The sequence below is a fragment of the Bos mutus genome, chromosome 11 (assembly GCF_027580195.1).
Source record: "Bos mutus isolate GX-2022 chromosome 11, NWIPB_WYAK_1.1, whole genome shotgun sequence".
Taxonomy (NCBI): Eukaryota; Metazoa; Chordata; class Mammalia; order Artiodactyla; family Bovidae; genus Bos; species Bos mutus.
The window spans coordinates 69152850-69174516 of NC_091627.1; the positions used below are offsets into that span (position 1 = coordinate 69152850).

At 39.8% G+C, this 21667-nt stretch overlaps 1 protein-coding gene across 1 annotated transcript in view; it reads right to left on the bottom strand.

Annotated features, from left to right (window-relative positions):
* EML6 (EMAP like 6) overlaps positions 1–21667 on the bottom strand; it is a 286960-nt gene that overhangs the window by 122777 nt on the left and 142516 nt on the right. The window contains 4 exon segments of the mRNA XM_070379563.1: positions 4270–4482; positions 9760–10016; positions 11075–11212; positions 17849–18050. Coding sequence (XP_070235664.1) covers positions 4270–4482; positions 9760–10016; positions 11075–11212; positions 17849–18050 — 810 coding nt within the window.

Genomic DNA, 21667 nt, shown 5'->3' on the forward strand with positions numbered 1-21667 from the left:
TGGACTGCAAGGAGATCCACCAGTCCATTCTAGAGATCAGTCCTGGGTGTTCATTGGAAGGACTGATGTTGAAGCTGAAACTCCAATACTTTGGCCACCTGATGAAAAGAGCTGACTCAACTGAAATGACCCTGATGCTGGGAAAGATTGAGGGCAGGAGGAAAAGGGGAAGACAGAGGATGAGACGGTTAGATGGCATCACCGACTCAATGGACATGAGTTTGGATAAACTCTGGGAGTTTGTGATGGACAGGGAGGCCTGGCGTGCTGCGGCTCATGGGGTCGCAAAGAGTCAGACACAACTGAGCGACTGAACTGAACTGAACAAAACTAAAGTACAAAGTGGAAAACAAGATTAAAGCAAGGTGCCAACTGGGGTATAAAGCGATGAAAATAAAATTATCAAATGTGTTGAGACTAAAGGAAAGGAAGAAAAGAAAGAAAGAATTGATATGCAAAGCTAAATAGAGGTAGATAAAGAAGATTTATATATATATTAAAGATTAACTGCAAGGGGAAAAGAACAGTAAGAAAAGCAAACTAAGGAATAAATGCAGAAAAATAATAATAGGTTTAAAAAACTAAAATTAAAAAAAAAAAGAAGAGAAACAAAGAAAACAACTCCCCAGAACTGCAAAAGCCCAATATAGAGCTAGAGGTTTATAACAACAATAAAAAATATGACTGAGGAAAAAAAAAAACAACCTTAAAAGCTAGTTAGATTTCATAGTGCCAATAAAATCAACAACTACAACAGAAGCGGGGAAAAAAAAAAAAAAAAAATCCAAAAGAATCTACAGAACAAGTCAAAACATAAGAAAATAAATGTTTTTCTTGAGTCACTGCTGTCAGAGTCCTTTCCCTTGCTGGGAGTCACAGGCCACTTCACCTCCCTAGGACGCCCTCTAACACTGTGCTGATCTCTGGACCTGCTGTGGGGGCAGCTCAGATTCTAATCTGCTCCTATTCTGTGTTCTTGCCTCCAATGTCCACAGCTATCAGAACTAGTGCATTTTGTTTTGCAGGGGCTCTCAATGAGCTTTTATATATTCCACAGACACAGTGTCTGCCTAGTTGATCGTGTGGACTTAATCTGCAGTTTGTACAGCTGGTGGGAGGATTTTGGGTCTTCTTCCTTAGTCACATTGCCCCTGGGTTACAATTGTGGTTTTATTTCCACTTCTGGATATGAGTCATCCACTGGAGTTTGCTCCTGAGGCTGCCCTGAAGGACTTGGGTTTGCCCCTGTGAGGGCCAGGTGTGGAGGTGGTACAGCTGCTTGAGTCGCAGGGGTTCTGTCTGGGGAGAGGCTAGGTGATGAGGGGAGAGAGGCTATGGTGATGGCTCCCCCCACTACTCATGACTCAGCAGCATCAACCTGCTTCCATGGCTGCTGGCTTTCCTCCACGGGCACTTCCCACCACAATCTCCTTCCTCACATTCCCTTGATCTGTCTCTCCACAGTCAACAGCAGCCCTTGCCCTGGGATTGCTCCACAATCCCTAAACTCCAGCTTCCAGCCACTATGCCATCTAGGGTATGTATGGCTGTGGCAAGGACTGTCTGATTCTCATTCCATTTAGGCTGTTTCCCTCTGAGCCTTAATGTTTCTCCTCTGACTCAGACAACTGTCCGGATGTGGGGATCAGACCCCTGCTTCAGTTCCCCCACCGGCTGAGGGCAGGTCCAGTCCTACTAACGCTCCTGTTTTCCCCCTAGTTCCTTCGTCCTACCGAGTTTCAGGTGGGTCTGTATATTCTTTTCTGCTGATCAGGTACTCCTGTCCACTCTCAGCTGGTGTTCTGCATGCAGTTCTGTGTCTGTATTCCTGACACATCCATGGGGAGAGATGTACTCCATGTCCACCTACCCCTCTGCCATCTTGTTCCTCAAGCATTTTAAACTGATGGTCATCTTGTCAAGTGGAAGTGATGGTTGCTTCTCCTATGCACTTTATGTTCAATTTTGTACCAAAATTCACTGCTTTGAAACTGCCAGTTAGCTGAAAAAACTTTCTGATTACATTTTCAGTCTCTTTCCATGCTTAATCTAAAAATCATTCAAGTGACATGCATTTTAGGCAACAGCATACGCCTACTGATTACTTTCCCAAAATCAGATTTTCAGGGTACAGGTGGGGAGTCTCAGAAAAACCTGTGTATAGGATTTGCCAAAACTTTTGAAGGGAGAAGAGGACAGGATCATTACATAATTAACTCAGCCACATTCTACAAAGCCTGAGGTGCCAGAAAAATTGAAGTGACAACAATAAAACAAAAGAACAAGATGCAACGGCAGAAAGGGTTTTGAGTCAAATTTCTCTCTCAAAAATGTCACCAGTTATCAGTCTCTCCAAAGCAAAAATAAACAAATGGGACCTAACCAAACTTACAAGTTTTGCACAACAAATAAAACCATAAACAAGATGAAAAGACAAATTTGCACACTGGGAGAAAATATTTACAAATGATGCAACCAACAAGGGCTTAAATTCCAAAATACATAAACAGGTCATAAAACTCAATGACGACAAAACAAACAACGAAAAAGGGTGGAAGATGTAAATAAACATTTTTCGAAGGAAGACATACAGGTGGCCACCAGGCACATGAAGAGATGTTCAGTTCTGCTAATTACTGCTACTGCTAAGTCGCTTCAGTCATGTCCGACTCTGTGCGACCCCATAGACGGCAGCCCACCAGGCTCCCCCGTCCCTGGGATTCTCCAGGCAAGAACACTGGAGTGGGTTGCCATTTCCTGCTCCAATGCATGAAAGTGAAAAGTGAAAGTGAAGTTGCTCAGTCGTGTCCGACTCCAGCGACCCCATGGACTGCAGCCCACCAGACTCCTCCGTCCATGGGATTTTCCAGGCAAAAGTACTGGAGTGGGCAAACTAAAACTGCAGTGAGGTACCACTTCACTAAATGGCCATCACTAAAAAGTCTACAGACAACAAATGCTGGAGAGTGTGTGGAGAAAATGAAACCCTTCTACACTGTTGGTGGGTAAGTAAGTTGGTACAACTACAATGGGAAACAGTTATGAAGGTTCCTCCAAAAACTAAAGACAGAACTACCGTATGATCCTGCAATCCCACTCCTGGACATATATTCAGACAAAACTACAATTCAAAAAGATACATGCACCCCAATGTTCATAGTAACACTATTCACAAAAACCAAGACATGGAAACAATCTAAATGTCCATCAACAGATGAATGGATACAGAAGATGGGTAATGTATACAATGGAATACTACTCAGCCATAAAAAGAATGAAATAATGCCATTTGCAGCAACATGGATGGATCTAGAGTTGACCAAACTAAGCGGGCTTAAGTCAGAAAGAGAAAAAGACCATGTGATATCACTTATATACAGAATCTAAAATATGATACAAATGAACTTATCTACCAAACAGAAGTAGACTCCTAGACATGAAGAACAGACTTGTGGTTGCCAAGTGGGAGGGGAGTTGGGGAAGGAACATATTGGGAGTTTGGGATTAGCAGATGTAAACTATAATATATAGATAGAATGGATAAACAACAAGGTCCTACTGTATAGGACAGGGAACTATATTCAATATTCCACTGATAAACCATAATGGGAAACAATTTTAAAAAGAATGTATATTTACCTATATGTATATATAGATATACATACCTATATATATAAAACAGAATCACTTTTCTGTACAGTAGAAATTAATACACTGTAAATCAACTATAATTCTATAAAAGTTTCACCAGTTAATGTTAGTCTGGTGTGCAAAATTAGTGCTATGAGAAGCAGTCCACAAAGTGTATTATCACCAGAACAATCACTTTCAGATTTTATTTTAAATATGTCTATAAGAGTAGCTTTGCTTCCTATGTATAAGCATAATTAGGTATAATGCATAAATGAATTTTAATTACAATATTTTAATGTAACATATAATTTAAATTATTATATTTACATAGATATAAGTAAAATAGAATATAACTTGTTTAAAATGTGAAACGTGAGGTTTATGGATCACAAAATGTTTAGTATCTCTGTTAACAAATGCTGACTTAAATTTGCAAAACCACATATATTTCAGAATGTAAAAAGCAGAAGATATCAAACTTTACTAAAAAGTGTTAAAGGGTAAATATATATATATAAAGATAAAATGAATAGTCTGCACTAATGGACAACAAGAAAATAAGCTTTAATTACACTATATATATATATATATCCTAGATTAAATCTTCATTCAATGAAGCATTTCTTTTGGCCTTACCTTTTTTGAGACAAGGAAATTTAAACAATTTAACCAGTCCAAAATCATCTCCAGACACCAACACTGAACTGTTGTAATTTGCATCCACTGAGTTGATGTCAGTGACATCAGTGTATTTTGGCCAAATTCCACTCACTTCTGGGCCTTTCACACATGTCCAGGAGGCCCAGGGAATCCCTTTGATTTCTTCTTTACTCGTTAAAGACTTCCCAGCTGAAAATAATCAATATACTTCAATATAATGCTACATGTAAATAAAAATCATGTTGAATTTACTTATTCATTTTTCTCAAAGAAGTCTAAAACCTTTGTTTTAAAATGTTTATAAACTAAGGAAACTATAAATTATAATCTCTTTCCCCAACTGGTGATTTTTCCCCCCAGCAGGGTTTAAAGAAAGCACATGCTCAAAACTCAAGATATGAGAAAGGAAATGATCATTGTACTGAAATCTAATGTCTCAAACTACCAAAGAAAGGCAATGCAAAAGAATGCTCAAACTACCACACAATTGCACTCATCTCACATGCTAGCAAAGTAATGCTCAAAATTCTCCAAGCCAGGCTTCAGCAATACGTGAACTGTGAACTTTCAGATGTTCAAGCTAGATTTAGAAAAGGCAGAGGAACCAGAGTTCAAATTGCCAACATCCATTGGATCATGGAAAAAGCAAGAGAGTTCCAGAAAAACATCTACTTCTGCTTTATTGACTATGCTAAAGCCTTGAACTGTGCGGATCACAACAAACTAAATTCTTAAACAGATGGGAATACCAGACCACCTGACCCGCTTCCTGATAAATCTGTATGCAGATCAAGAAGCAACAGTTAGAACTGGACATGGAACAACAGACTGGTTCCAAATAGGAAAAGGAGTACGTCAAGGTTGTATACTGTCACCCTGCTTATTTAACTTATATGCAGAGTACGTCATTAGAAATGCTGGACTGGATGAAGCACGAACTGAAATCAAGATTTCCAGGAAAAATATCAATAATCTCAGATATGCAGATGATACTACACTTATGGCAGAAAGTGAAGAAGAACTAAAGAGCCTCTTGATGAAACTGAAAGAGGAAAGTGAAAAAGCTTGGCTTAAAACTCAACATTCAGAAAACTAAGATCATGGCATCCAGTCCCATCACTTCATGGCAAATACATGGGGAAACAATGGAAACAGTGACAGACTTTATTTTGGGGGGCTCCAAAATCATTGCAGATGATGACTGCAGCCATGAAATTAAAAGACTTGCTTGCTCCTTGGAAGAAAAGCTATGACCAACCTAGACAGCATATTAAAAAGCAGAGATGGCACTTTGCCAACAAATGTCTGTCTAGTCAAAGCTAAGGTTTTTCCAGTAGTCATATATGGATGTAAGAACTGGACTATAAAGAAAGCTGAGTGCCAAAGAATTGATGCTTTTGAACTGTGGTGTTGGAGAAGACTCTTGAGAGTCCCTTGGACAGCAAGGTGATCCAATAAGTCCATTCTAAAGGAAATCAGTCCTGAATGTTCACTGGAAGGACTGATGCTGAAACTCCAAGAACTGACTCATTGGGAAAGACCCTGATGCTGGGAAAGATTGAAGGCAGGAAGACAAGGGGACGACAGAGGATGAGATGGTTGGATGGCATCACTGACTCAATGGACATGAGTTTGAGTAAGCTCCAGGAGTTGGTGATGGACAGGGAAGCCTGGTGTGCTGTAGTCCACGGGGTCACAAAGAGTCAGACACAACTGAGCAACTGAACTGAACTGATATTTACTTGACCTTAATTATTTGGATACAGATGATATTATGCTTTGTGTTATTGAAGAAATTACTATTATTAAATTATATATTATCACAGTTACCAACTTTTTCTGGTTTTTAAAAAGTTTATTCTGAACTCCTACTTTTCATAATTCCAGGAGCCAGAGAAGTGATTTTTTTAAAAAATCAGCTTCAATTATTTAATGAAAGAAATGAACGGACTTTGCTGTTTAAAGTGCTACATGATAAAAATCTACCAAATTTTGATGAAGTATAATTGGTTGGGGAAAAGACTCCTGACAATTTTGCTTGCTATATTCTTAAGTACAGGGCACAATACCCAGTTTCCACCAGCAGCTAGCAAGGGATGTCCTCTGGGAGCACACAAAGGAGGAAGCCCACAGAAAAGGAATGCTGGGAAAAATGTTTAGTGATACACTATTTAAAAATTCAAAATCAAGACAATTAAGTGTATTAACTCATACTTTCCCCTCAACAGTAACAAACATTTTCAATGAAACAATCTATGAGAATAAATGCTCTTGCACATTACTGGTGCATTGTCAGACTGGCAATTCTGGACTCTAGCATAGTATTATACCCATTTTTAAGACCATAGAATCAGAGCTGATAGTTTGAATATATTCTTGATCCAGTGTCCCTGCTTAAAGAACACAGTCCAAGGAAGTAACATGGAAGAGAAAATCCCACCTCTACAAAGATATTTGGAGTTTTACTGTGGGTGTCAGCAAAGAAACTAGAAATACGCCCAAACACTCAACAGGAGGATGAGAAAGAAAATTATGATATTTTCACTGAGTAGGGTTTGTTTATTGCAAATGACAAATGTGTGTTCCATCTTTTTTCACATAGGAAAATATATATTAAATACAGACAAGCAAAGAAAGCAGACACAAAGAAATATGCACCCAGTAATGGTAAACTGATGAATTTCCAATTAAAATAAATAAATTTAAATGAAAAAAAGTTGGCATTTTATTATATTACACCTTGCATGATGCATGTGTGCTTCAGTCACATCTGATTCTTTGTGACCCACTGGATTGTAGGCCACCAGGCTTCTCTGTCCATGGGATTCTCCAGGCAAATATACTGGAGTGGGTTGCCAGGCTCTTCTCCAGGGGATCTTCTCAACCCATACCTCTCACATTTCATGCATTGGCAGGTGGGTTCTTTACTAGTGCCACCTGGGAAGCCCATGTTATACCTTATTTCATGGTAAAACTGATTTTTCAATAAAAAATTTATGAAAAAATTATGTTAAACATTAAATTTTTAATCTTACATTACAAAAAATCATCATTCAAAAATTGAAGAGGTGGCAAGAATACACAGAAGAACTGTACAAAAAAGGTCTTCATGACCCAGATAATCACGATGGTGTGCTCACTCACCTAGAGCCAGACATCCTGGAATGTGAAGTCAAGTGGGCCTTAGGAAGCATCACTACGAACAAAACTAGTGGAGGTGATGGAATTCCAGTTGAGTTATTTCAAATTGTGAAAGATGATGCTGTGAAAGTGCTGCACTCAATATGCCAACAAATTTGGAAAACTCAGGAGTGGCCACAGGACTGGAAAAGGTCAGTTTTCATTCCAATCCCAAAGAAAAGCAATGCCAAAGAATGCTCAAACTATTTCATAATTGCACTCATCTCACACGCTAGTAAATTGATGCTTAAAATTCTCCAAGCCAGGCTTCAGCAATATGTGAACTGAGAACTTCCAAATGTTCAAGCTGGTTTTAGAAAAGGCAGAGGAACCAGAGATCAAATTGCCAACATCTGTTGGATCATCGAGAAGGCAAGAGAGTTCCAGAAAAAACATCTATTTCTGCTTTATTGACTATGCCAAAGCCTTTGACTGTGTGGATCACAATAAACTATGGAAAATTCTGAAAGAAATGGGAATACCAGACCACCTGATCTGCCTCTTGAGAAACCTGTATGCAGGTCAGGAAGCAAAGTTAGAACTGGACATGGAACAACAACTGGTTCCAAATAGGAAAAGGAGTACGTCAAGGCTGTATATTGTCACCCTGCTTATTTAACTTATATGCAGAGTACATCATGAAAACGCTTGGCTGGAAGAAGCACAGGCTGGAATCAAGATTGCCAGAAGAAATATCAATAACCTCAGATATGCAGATGACACCACCCTTATGGCAGAAAGTGAAGAGGAACTAAAAAGCCTCTTGATGAAGGTGAAAGAGGAGAGTGAAAAAGCTGGCTTATTAAGCTCAACATTCAGAAAACGAAGATCATGGCATGCAGTCCCATCACTTCATGGGAAATAGATGGGGAAACAGTGGAAACAGTGGCTGATTTTATTTTTCTGGGCTCCAAAATCACTGCAGATGGTGACTGCAGCCATGAAGTTAAAAGACGCTTATTCCTTGGAAGGAAAGTTATGACCAACCTAGATAGCATATTCAAAAGCAGAGATATTACTTTGTCAACAAAGGTCCATCTAGTCAAAGCTATAGTTTTTCCAGTGGTCATGTATGGATGTGAGAGTTGGACTGTGAAGAAAGCTGAGCACTGAAGAATTGATGCTTTTGAACTGTCATGTTGAAGAAGAATCTTGAGAGTCCCTTGGACTGCAAGGAGATCCAACCAGTCCATTCTAAAGGAGATCAGTCCTGGGTGTCCATTGGAAGGACTGATGTTGAAGCTGAAACTCCAATACTTTGGCCACCTGATGTGAAGTGCTGACTCATTTGAAAAGATGCTGGGAAAGATTGAGGGCAGGAGGAGAAGGGGACGACATAGGATGAGATGGTTGGATGGCATCACCGACTCAATGGACATGGGTTTGGGTGGACTCTGGGAGTCTGTGATGGACAGGGAGGCCAGGCGTGCTGTAGTTCATGGGGTCACAAAGAGTCGGACACGACTGAGCAACTGAATTGAAAATACATCAATTTGTATTTATGATGTTTTATTATTATAAACTAAGTGTTACTAAATGAGTATTATGTAAATAAGATGAATTTCTTATAGAAATTATAGTGGGGGCTACAAATAAAATGTGTGTTTTTTGAATCCCAATTAGCACTTTTCACCAAGTAGTCACATAATAAAGGCTTCCAATTATTAAGGACACAAAGAGAGACTAAAGTAATCACAGTAGTTTAGGATTGTGTTCCTAAAATTTTCATGTTTTTTTTGTATTTTCCTAGCAAATTTTCTTTTTCCTTATCTGTAGGCATTCTTTACATATTCTAGGTATACAGTTGACTCTTGAACAACTCTGGGGAGTCAAAAATCCATGTACAACTCAGACCATCTGCATTCCTGGTTCCACATCTGCACTGACCATCTGCATTCCTGGTTCCACATCTATGGATTCAACCAACCTCTTAGTATGTAGTACTCTAGTATTTACTACTAAAAAATATCTACAGAAGTAGACCCATGCAGTTCAAACCCATATTATTCAAAGGTCAACTGAATAGCCTTTGTCCATTATAAGTCCAAGTCTTTATGCCCAACCTATGCACTGTCTTTTCATTTTATTCATAGTCTCTTTTGTTGTGGAATAATTTTTTATTTTAATGTGTTTCAGTTTATGAATCTTTTCTTTGAGAGTTTGTGATCTGAGGGTCTTGTTTGAGAAAATACTCCTTGCCCTCAGGTCCTAAGAATATCCTCATACATTTTCTGCCATGGTTCAGAGCTATGTTTTGCATACACATTTAATGCCCTTGTGACTTACATGGCATTTTGTAGAATAGCCGTTCTCCAGCACCATCATTAGTTTGCAGGTATTTACTATCCAAAGACCAGTCAATGTGTGTGATGAAACTGAGAGACTTGTTGCATTCTCCAATTTTCTTATACCTCTGGGCAACAGCGTAGATGTCTACCGGGCCATCATTGGATCCCACTGCCAGATAAGAACCATCTGGAGAAAATTTCATTTCATGAATGACTTCTTTTCGATCTTTGATATGAACCACTTCTGTCATATCTCTGAAAGAATAAAAAAGCAAAATGATAAATAGCAAATCTAGGGATGGAACCTCAAGTCATGCTTTAAAGTTTGTGTGTCACTGAAAATTTGGTAATTAGCCATCTTCTCATACATCACTAAGCAAAGAAAGAAAAGGCTACTTACCCATTTGGTAATGAGTTATGTGTAACTGGTAATGAGAATTTAGTGTAATAAACCATGTCAACAGCATTTTTAAAGCTAGGTAGAATTTGTTATGTGAGATACAGTATCTAATTTATAGCTTCGTTTCCTTTCTATAATCACAAAGTGTGTAATCCCAAAGAATAACCAAGGTTATTTGAAGGAAATACAAGAGTGGGTCATAATTTTTGTATAGTATAAATAATATCAGATGTTAATAAATAGGAAATGTTCCATTTTATTAGTGATTATAGGGCAAAAAATCTTTTATTCCAGCTCACCTCTAAAACTCTGGTGCTATTAGAGGCGGCTTTCCTTTTCTTCCTTTTTCTCGTCTCATTAAAAGCCCATAATCTCTTACCTAAAACCCTTAGGACCAGACGAGTTTGGGAGTTGATCACTCACTGCATTTTGCAAAGGTTCACATATATTATGCAACAGCCCCATAGGAGCTAGGGCAGCGACCCCTTTTGAACACATTCATATTCTTGCAGCAAATCCCATGATATGTGATTGTTCCTACTAAGAGATTAGTAGATATGTGTGTAACTGAATCACCTTTCTGCACACCCGAGACACTGTAAGTCAACTATACTTCAACAAAATATATATATGTTGAGAAAAAAATTACACTTAAAAAAAAAAAAGGAGGCTGACAGACTGTAAACAATTTCACATCAGTTCACTGGGTCAGGCTGTGCTGCCAAATAAGTTACCAAATAACTTAAGATTTTCAGTGTTTGGATCTGGCAATTACAGAGAGGGGATTGCGAATCTACCTATTCAAAACAGCAAACGCATTTTTCCCTAAAGTCCTGGCAAACATTCTGACCTGGAGAACTAATTTTAGCAGAAGCATATCTCTAATGTCATTTTCAATACCAGTAGTACGTGCCTGACTCGGAGAACAATGAAAGATCCGTCCTTCATGCCCAGGGCCAACTGAGATCCATCGGGGCTGAAAGCAACGCTGCGAACCGCCTCCTCCATGTTACAGCGGGCAATCAAGGCATGGTCAGCCAGGCTCCACAGCCTAAGAGCAGTTCAAAGTCAAAACAAAACACTTTCTCATAGTCATCAGCCAGCCCAAGGCCAAAGGCCTGTTCATCACGGCGATAGTAACAAAAAAGGATGCAGGTGTGATGTTCATCACACCAGTCTCCTCCCTCTCGGCATGTCTGGGAAGCTGCAAAGGTGTTTGGTCTATCTTTGGGTGATTTTCTCCATTTGAGATATCCAGCAAGAAATAAAACATGAGATATTTTCAAAGATTTTGAGATTGAAAAATAAGGAAATTTTACATACTACTTCATACAAAATTTTTTTAAATTTTATTTTATTTTTAAACTTTACATAATTGTATTAGTTTTGCCAAATATCAAAATGAATCCACCACAGGTATACATGTGTTCCCCATCCTGAACCCTCCTCCCTCCTCCCTCCCTATACCATCCCTCTGGGTCGTCCCAGTGCACCAGCCCCAAGCAACTTTTCTCTTTGGAGATTAAAAACTGTTCCTGAATTATACCAATGGGTGTTAATAACACTTACAGGATAAGAGGTACTACTAGATGCTGTTATTATCAGTTGCTTTTTAAATACGGGTTTTCTTCTAGAAACCGTGTTATGTAAATATAGACTAAAACGCATATTATGTTTGTTGGTCTCCTGAGCAAGAAAAAGTATCTGAGATGGAGAAGAATAAATGGTACCCCTGCCTAGGAGGATTCCAAGTTGGCTGTACACAGTCATGTGCCGAAACTCCTCAAAAATCCCTGGCGCCCCACTGCTGACAGGGCCCCTCTTGGTCAGGGGAGGGGGAATACTTCACCGGGCCCCCTGGCTGATGAGCGGACGACTGCTGGAGAAACAGAGGTCACTTGTAAGGGCAGCTCTTAGAACACCTAAGCCAAGCACTTCAGAATGAAAGACCATGAACTAAATATCTGAGGATTCGAATAAGAGTTTCTATATGACTTGCAGTTGTGGTATGTGACCTTTTCCTGTTACCACTTTAAAGACAGTCTTCTCTTATTATGCAAACAACAATAACTGTGGCGGGGGTGGCTAGAATCTAAGCTCTTGTGATAAAGAGACAGGAGTAAGTCAAATGTGGTGTAGCTTTCCTAAGTGCATCCTGCCATCAGGAGGGACGGGGCACCTGTCTTGCCATGTAGGGCTGCCCAGTGGAGTCTGCCTATCCCTGAGGCAGCCTGAGCTATTCAGCTTAAAACTCAGGGTAGGCTTTCAATACCTTTTCCATTATTCATAGTTCATTCTGTTTTTAGCCGTGTACTATTTTAAGCAATGTAAGCTTTGCTCTACTAGCATGAAGAAACCACCACATCTCAGTAAACTGCACTATCCTTCTAAAGTCACTAAGCTAACCTTTCTCAAAGAGTTATGACTTATACCCTTGCTAAATTTCAATACTCAGAGTGTCAAATTCCATTTAATATCTTAGCCAAATTAATGGTTAAAGGGAGTAATACAAATTCTGGCAGTAAGGGCTCTTTGCAATTCTAAGATTCAACATAGTTGTTAAAATACAAAAGCTAAAAACTTTCTTGAAATCCTTTCTATCTGGATGGGTATGAATTGAGTTTCTTGGATGTTTGAGTAACTTGGTGGCATTGGTTTGGCTCAGAGTAACAGAAGGAAAAGGAAGAGAGGAAGGCAGTAAGTAATGACAAGTAAGAAGCCAAATAAACATTTATAGCACTTGGAGAAGGAAATGGCAACCCACTCCAGTGTTCTTGCCTGGAGAATCCCAGGGACGGTGGGCCCTGGTGGGCTTCCGTCTGTGGGGTCGCACAGAGTCACACACGACTGAAGCGACTTAGCAGCAGCAGCAGCACATGTAGAGATAGCTGTAATTGTTTTCACTGATTTTTAGATTGATGAGACTTTAGTGCTGGGTGCAAACTAAAAAATGGATTTATCTTTGGATTTATGCTAATGAGTATACTGACTGCATCTTGACTGGATTCACAAAAATACAGAATAAGGGTGGGGAGGGAGAGTAATGACCTTAGGTCTCCTGTTTAGCTATTCAAACTTAGAAGCAGTAATCCATCGATGAATTGATCAATCAGTCTCTTCCTCTCACTGTCACGGACTCTCTTTCTGGCCTGCTTATTGTTGAGCACATTTAAAGCTCAGTAGTAAATACAAACACGCTGGATTCAGTGTAACAGCTTTCATCTCACACTTTCAAATCATATGTCAGTCTCCCAACAGTCACAAGAGCAGTGGAAGCATAGTCATCCTGCTCATTCGATTACTGTCGAGCTCTCAAACACAAGTGATCCATAGTAAGAACCCCTGAGGCCCTAATAAAATGGGCACATTTTCTTAGGAACCAGCACTTTCCCTTGATTTGAGGACATTGCTCAAAATTCCACACGAGAATTTACAAAGAAAGAATTAATGACTCTCATGCTAAAGACGACTTTGGAAAATCAGAACTTCAGTTCTATTTGAGATCTCTAATCTCCAACTAAACGGATAAAAAGTGAGTAAGCTGTGAAACTGCTAAGCTGCCCCCAGCAGGACAGAAGATATGAGGGGGAAATATAACTTTATACAGGTGAGTGAACTCAGCTCACATCTTCAACTGAAAGAGACCTGGAGGCCAATCTAACCAGCGGGAGTGCATTTTCACTTCTAAGAACATTTTCTTGACTTTATATGGGGCCCAAGAAAGATAGCTAATGGAGGACACTTTTTTTTTTTTTTTTTTAGGCTTACTTGTTCAGTCGCGCTGTGGGGATGGAGGGAGGGATGCTGCAAACAAATAACACTGGCGTGGGCTCGCAGTGCCTCAGCCACCCTGGGTCTGCCCGCTCACGGCGCTGTAGCCTCCTGTCCACACTGCTCGGACTCTAGGTTGTTCCGCCGGGAACAATCCGAGGCTGGCCCCGGCTGCATGCACCTCCCAGGTCCAAGCCGCTCAGGTTCAGGCACTGGTAGTCCTCAGAGGCGCAGACTCAGTTGGGCCTGCGTTTGTGCTCTTCCCAGGTCCGAGCGCCAATTTGTTTCTTCCCAGGCGAGCCAATGCTGCGACATCGCCTCCCCGCCACTCGGGTTATCTGGATGTAAACCGCGCACCTTCTCAGGCAGATGTTGACCGTCCAGACCCCAAGAAGTTTTAGTTAGCAAAGAAGCCTGCTTACAATTTTATAGATAATGTCTCTCTGGGGCTGCGATTGCCCCCTTCCGGCTCTGGCTGCCTGTCACTGGAGGGGGAAGGTCTGCAGCCGGCTATCTCTGTTCAGTCCTTTGTTCCGTGCGCGGGCCTGGCGGTCTTAGGTTAGGGCTGGCTTTTCAAAAGTAGGTATCCCACAGTCTGGTTTGCTAGCCCAAATTATTTCGCTCAGATAGCGCTCAGGGTATTCAGGCCAGATTCTTACTCTCAGCGATGCAGCCCACGCCGCGCCTCCCTGCCCAGCCCCGGTAAGAAACAAAGGGAGAAAAATCAAATCAACAAAATTAGAAACGAAAATGGAGAGATCACAACAGACAACACAGAAATACAAAGGATCATAAGAGACTACTATCAACAATTATATGCCAATAAAATGGACAACGTGGAAGAAATGGACAAATTCTTAGAAAAGTACAACTTTCCAAAACTGGACCAGGAAGAAATAGAAAATCTTAACAGACCCATCACAAGCATGGAAATTGAAACTGTAATCAAAAATCTTCCAGCAAACAAAAGCCCCGGTACAGACGACTTCACAGCTGAATTCTACCAAAAATTTAGAGAAGAGCTCACACCTATCCTGCTCAAACTCTTCCAGAAAATTGCAGAGGAAGGTAAACTTCCAAACTCATTCTATGAGGCCACCATCACCCTAATACCAAAACCTGACAAAGATCCCACAAAAAAAGAAAACTACAGGCCAATATCACTGATGAACATAGATGCAAAAATCCTTAACAAAATTCTAGCAATCAGAATCCAACAACACATTAAAAAGATCATACACCATGATCAAGTGGGCTTTATCCCAGGGATGCAAGGATTCTTCAATATCCACAAATCAATCAATGTAATACACCACATTAACAAATTGAAAAATAAAAACCATATGATTATCTCAATAGATGCAGAGAAAGCCTTTGACAAAATTCAACATCCATTTATGATAAAAACTCTCAGAAAGCAGGAATAGAAGGAACATACCTCAACATAATAAAAGCTATATATGACAAACCCACTGCAAACATTATCCTCAATGGTGAAAAATTGAAAGCATTTCCTCTAAAGTCAGGAACAAGACAAGGGTGCCCACTTTCACCATTACTATTCAACATAGTTTTGGAAGTTTTGGCCACAGCAATCAGAGCAGAAAAAGAAATAAAAGGAATCAAATTGGAAAGAAGAAGTAAAACTCTCACTATTTGCAGATGACATGATCCTCTACATAGAAAACCCTAAAGAGTCCACCAGAAAATTACTAGAAATAATCAATGACTACAGTAAAGTTGCAGGATATAAAATCAACACACAGAAATCCCTGGCATTCCTATACACTAATAATGAGAAAACAGAAAGAGAAATTAAGGAAACAATTCCATTCACCATTGCAACGGAAAGAATAAAATACTTAGGAATATATCTACCTAAAGAAACTAAAGACCTATATATAGAAAAACTATAAAACACTGGTGAAAGAAATCAAAGAGGACACTAATAGATGGAGAAATATACCATGTTCATGGATTGGAAGAATCAATATAGTGAAAATGAGTATACTACCCAAAGCAATTTATAGATTCAATGCAATCCCTATCAAGCTACCAACAGTATTCTTCACAGAGCTAGAACAAATAATTTCTTTGTATGGAAATACAAAAACCTCGAATAGCCAAAAAGTAAAGAAGAATGGAACTGGAGGAATCAACCTACCTGACTTCAGGCTCTACTACAAAGCCACAGTTATCAAGACAGTATGGTACTGGCACAAAGACAGAAATATTGATCAATGGAATAAAATAGAAAGCCCAGAGATAAATCCACGCACATATGGACACCTTATCTTCGACAAAGGAGGCAAGAATATACAATGGATTAAAGACAATCTTTAACAAGTGGTGCTGGGAAATCTGGTCAACCACTTGTAAAAGAATGAAACTGGACCACTTTCTAACACCATACACAAAAATAAACTCAAAATGGATTAAAGATCTAAACGTAAGACCAGAAACTATAAAACTCCTAGAGGAGAACATAGGCAAAACACTCTCTGACATACATCACAGCAGGATCCTCTATGACCCACCTCCCAGAATATTGGAAATAAAAGCAAAATAAACAAATGGGACCTAATTAACCTTAAAAGCTTCTGCACATCAAAGGAAACTATTAGCAAGGTGAAAAGACAGCCTTCAGAATGGGAGAAAATAATAGCAAATGAAGCAACCGACAAACAACTAATCTCAAAAATATACAAGCAACTCCTACAGCTCAACTCCAGAAAAATAAACGATCCAATCAAAAAATGGGCCAAAGAACTAAATAGACATTTCTCCAAAAAGACATACAGATGGCTAACAAACACATGAAAAAGATGCTCAACATCACTCATTATCAGAGAAATGCAAATCAAAACCACTATGAGGTACCATTTCACACCAGTCAGAATGGCTGTGATCCAAAAGTCTACAAATAATAAATGCTGGAGAGGGTGTGGAGAAAAGGGAACCCTCTTACACTGTTGGTGGAATGCAAACTAGTACAGCCACTATGGAGAACAGTGTGAGATTCCTTAAAAACTGGAAATAGAACTGCCTTTATGATCCAGCAACCCCACTGCTGGGCATACACACTGAGGAAACCAGAAGGGAAAGAGACACGTGTACCCCAATGTTCATCGCAGCACTGTTTATAATAGCCAAGACATGGAAGCAACCTAGATGTCCATCAGCAGATGAATGGATAAGAAAGCTGTGGTACATATACACAATGGAGTATTACTCAGCCATTAAAAAGAATACATTTGAATCAGTTCTAATGAGGTGGATGAAACTGGAGCCTATTATACAGAGTGAAGTAAGCCAGAAGGAAAAACATAAATACAGTATACTAACGCACATATATGGAATTTAGAAAGATGGTAACAATAACCCGGTGTACGAGACAGCAAAAGAGACACTGATGTATAGAACAGTCTTATGGACTCTGTGGGAGAGGGAGAGGTGGGAAGATTTGGGAGAATGGCAATGAAACATGTAAAATGTCATGTAGGAAACGAGTTGCCAGTCCAGGTTCGATGCATGATGCTGGATGCTTGGGGCTGGTGCACTGGGACGGCCCAGAGGGATGGTATGGGGAGGGAGGAGGGAGGAGGGTTCGGGATGGGGAACACATGTATACCTGTATGGATTCATTTTGATATTTGGCAAAACTAATACAATTATGTAAAGTTTAAAAATAAAATAAAATTGGAAGAATAAAAAAAAAAAAAAAAGAAAGATAGCAACAAAAAGAGATCAAGAAGCCAACTGTTGTTAAGCAAAATGTCTCAGCATTCTGTTTGGAAACTGTGAGGTTCTACACTGGGGGTTATCCTTCTCTTAAAATAACAAGCAAGCTTGGGCAAAATCAGTCTGTCATCCCAGGGAGGTGTGTGAGGTTACGGCAACACTGCTGGGGCCTCACCTGACAGAGCGGTCGTCACTGCCCGTCACGGCCAGTGGCTTCTTGGGGTGCAGGGCCAGAGCCCAGAGCTCCCCCTCACAGTGACCCTGCAGGATCAGCATCGGTTTGTCCCGTTCTCGCACGATTACTTCAAATATCTCGCTGTCCTGGGTCCCTGCTAGGAGGCGGTCTGCTTTCCAGCACACACTCCGGATAGAGAGGCCTGACAAAGAAAATACACAAGTAAAGTAAAAGCATCCTTCCACACCATTTACAAATAAAACACCTGAAGTTAAAACCTCGTCAGCAGGAGAGCCTCTAAGGTAACATAGTCAAACAATGCCTGGGGGCGGACAACCAACCCACACAGCCCTCTGCATTATTGACCATTGCCTTCCATGTGCTGGCCCCCCACCACACCCCTTGTAATCTGTTTTGTAAAGGAAAGATTGCTCTTTCCTGTCTGACTTAGGCTAACTATGTGGTTTTACAGCACAAGTGAAGTGAGTGAGTCAAAGTGCTCAGTCATGTCCGACTCTCTGCGACCCCATGGACTACACAGTCCACGGAATTCTCCAGGCCAGAATACTGGAGTGGGTAGCCTTTCCCTTCTCCAGGGGATCTTCCCAACCCAGAGACCAAACCCAGGTCTGCCGCATTGCAAGAGGATTCTTTACCAGCTGAGCCACAAGGGAAGCCCAAGAACACTGGAGTGGATAGCCTATCCCTTCTCCAGCAGATCTTCCCAACCAGACTATCCCCTCTCCAGCAGATTTGGAGAACTGGTTCGGGAAGATCCACTAGAGAAGGGATAGGCTACCCACTCCAGTATTCTTGGGCTTCCCTTGTGGCTCAGTTGGTAAAGAATCCACTGTAATGCGGGATACCTGGGTTTGATCCCTGGGTTGGGAAGATACAGCAAAGTCTATATTAAATATGACATTAAAGTGAATATAAGAGCAGGAATTGGTCTTAATGAAAACTTAACCTCCTTTAAAATAATTTCCTTCTGACTTGCTATGGAAAAGTTAATAAGCACTTCAATCTTTAGGATGCTAGCATTGTAAGATAATTATACGTGGGTGATACTACAGAACAGTTAATTATCATATTAGGCAAGTATAGTATGTATCTGATTAGAACCCAGTCTCATTCTGCTGGATAAACAGATGCACCATGTCCCAGAAATATGCAAATGAAACTCCAATTTCAGTCTCAGAATACCATCAAACATTTGAAGATGTTATTCTTCACTGACTTAACAATTTATGGAAACTTCTCTAAAAGTGCAGTACTCCTTTTAAATCCAACCTTCCCCCTCATATCATTCCATCCTCTCTAAGTAGATTCTCAACTTGCCTGCCTGAGTTTTGATTGCGTGGATTTCTTGTGGTCTATTCTGTTCCTTACAAGGTACATTATTTATTTACTTACACAGTGAATTTTCTCATGTCTGAATTAGAAGTACATAAGCCATCCCACCTTCACAACTACTTCAAACTACTTAAGGATGTGATAACCTTTAAGATCTGAGCTGCCTCTCCAGTGGGCTTTGTGTCTTTGTTGCAGAAACTAAAAGAAGTCAGAGTACCTGGACTTCAGTCCTGCTCTATACCGACTGGCCAGACATCCCAGGGAGACTCTCCTTCTCTCTGGGGACCATAAATGTAGACTATAATTATGGAGACCATGTAATTTATCATCCAAATCAGGACCATTCTGGAAGTAAAGTAGGCTCTAAAAATAATTAAATTTACATTTTTTGAAATATTTATTAACCAAGAAAGCAGCTTTGGTATGTTGAAAGACCTATTAAATTATTCTATCAAAAAATTTCAGATATATTCAATAAAATTACAATTACTTTATTACAGAATGAAAAGGTCTAAGACAGGGGAATGAATAGGCAGACACACAGAGGATTCTTAGGGTCGTGAAAGTCTGTAGGATCTATAATGGTACATGTTATACATGTCAAAACTCAAAGAATATATTAATACAACACCAAGAGTGAACCCTAACGTGAACTATATGCTTTGGGCAATGATATATCAATGTAGGTCCATCCACTGTAACCAATGCACCATTCTGGTGGGCCATGTTGATAGGGAGGCTGCGTGTGTAGGAGAGCAGAAGTATATGAGAAATATCTGTACCTTCCACTCAATTTCGCTGTGAACCTAAAATTGCTCCAAAAAGTACAACCTGTTAAAAAAAAATTCAAGACAAATGCTGGGACGATAGAAGAGTTAGTTAGTTGGTGGTATCTGGACACCCTAACTGAAATCCTCATCTTAACTCATTATGATCTTAAAAGGATCTAATGAGATAATGAATTTATCTACAAAACAGAACACTGTTTTGCTATCCTTACATGAGATAACTCTCTTTACCCCCTGCTTTGAATTCATTGCTATGTATTTTGAAATGGAAGGAGACAGCACGCAGGCAGATTTATTATTCCTGCTGTGAGTAGTAAGTAGCGATACCTTGGCAACGGCTAGTTTCAGGGTCAATCACTCAAAATCCTCCACTGCAAACACCACGCAGGCTTTCAAGGTTGGAAAGGACAGATGTGTAGGGAAAACAGTCAGGATAAGATGGCAGGCTGATAGGCAGGAGGCTCAGCTGAGAAAAAAATCCTTTTGCTCCTGTCCCTTTCTTGCCTGTATCTTCTCCCCATGCTTTTATTAACATATTCCTATTGCCTCTAGGAGGAGGGGGTGAATTTGTCATCTCCCTAGCAGGCTTTGCATCATCTATAATTTTATTACTGGAGAGGTATAAGACTTTGTCCTTGAGAAACAGGAAGAGAGATATTAATTACATTCTAACATCAGCAAAAAAATCAGACAGTTTACTTGTTTATTATATTTATTGCCCCCCTTACTAATATCTGTGAAGACAAGAGTTTTCTCAGTTTTATACACCTTTGTGTCCTCCAAGCCTAGTATAGTGGTAGATACTCAGTAAGAATTGTTAAAAGAATAAGATATTAAAATCATAAATATTTCTTGAGTCTTTGGAGATACCAAGAAATAAAAGACAACCTCCCCATCCTCAATGAGAACATTTCAGAGGAGGGATATAGTCATTAGTTTACATACAAAAATATTTATTGAGCACCTATTACATGCCCAAGACTATTGAGCACCTATTACATGCCCAAGACTAAAGCTTGAACAGTGAACAAGCCAGGGTCATGCCCTTATGGAGTTTGCATTCTAAGGAGGAGCCAGACATTTGTAAGCAGGTATCTACATGCCAAAATCAATTAAAATAATATAGACAAGAGTACACAACAGGGAAAGGACAATCTCTTCCACAAATGGTGTTGGAAAAACTAGACAGCCACATGTAAAAGAAACATACAAAAATAAACTCTAAATGGATTAAAGACTTGAACCTCAGACCTGAAACCCTAAAACTCCTAGAAGAAAACACAGGCAGTAAGCTCCTTGACATCAGTCTTGGTGATGACTTTGTGGCTCTGACACCAAAAGGAAAGGCAACAAAAGTAAAAATAAACAAGTGGGAACACATCGAACTAAGAAAGCTTGCTCACAGCAAAGGGAACAATCAACAAAATGGCCAGGCAACCTACCCAATGGGAGAAAATACTTGCAAATCATACATCTGATAAGGAGCTAATATTCAAAATATATAAAGAACTCATACAACTCAATAGCAAAAACCCCGAACAATCTGATGAAAAAATGGACCTGAACAGACATTTTTCCAAAGAAGATATGCAGATAACAGGTACTCGAAAAGGTGTTCCACATCCCTAGTCAGAGAAATGCAACTCAAAACCACAATGAAATATCATCTAACACTTAT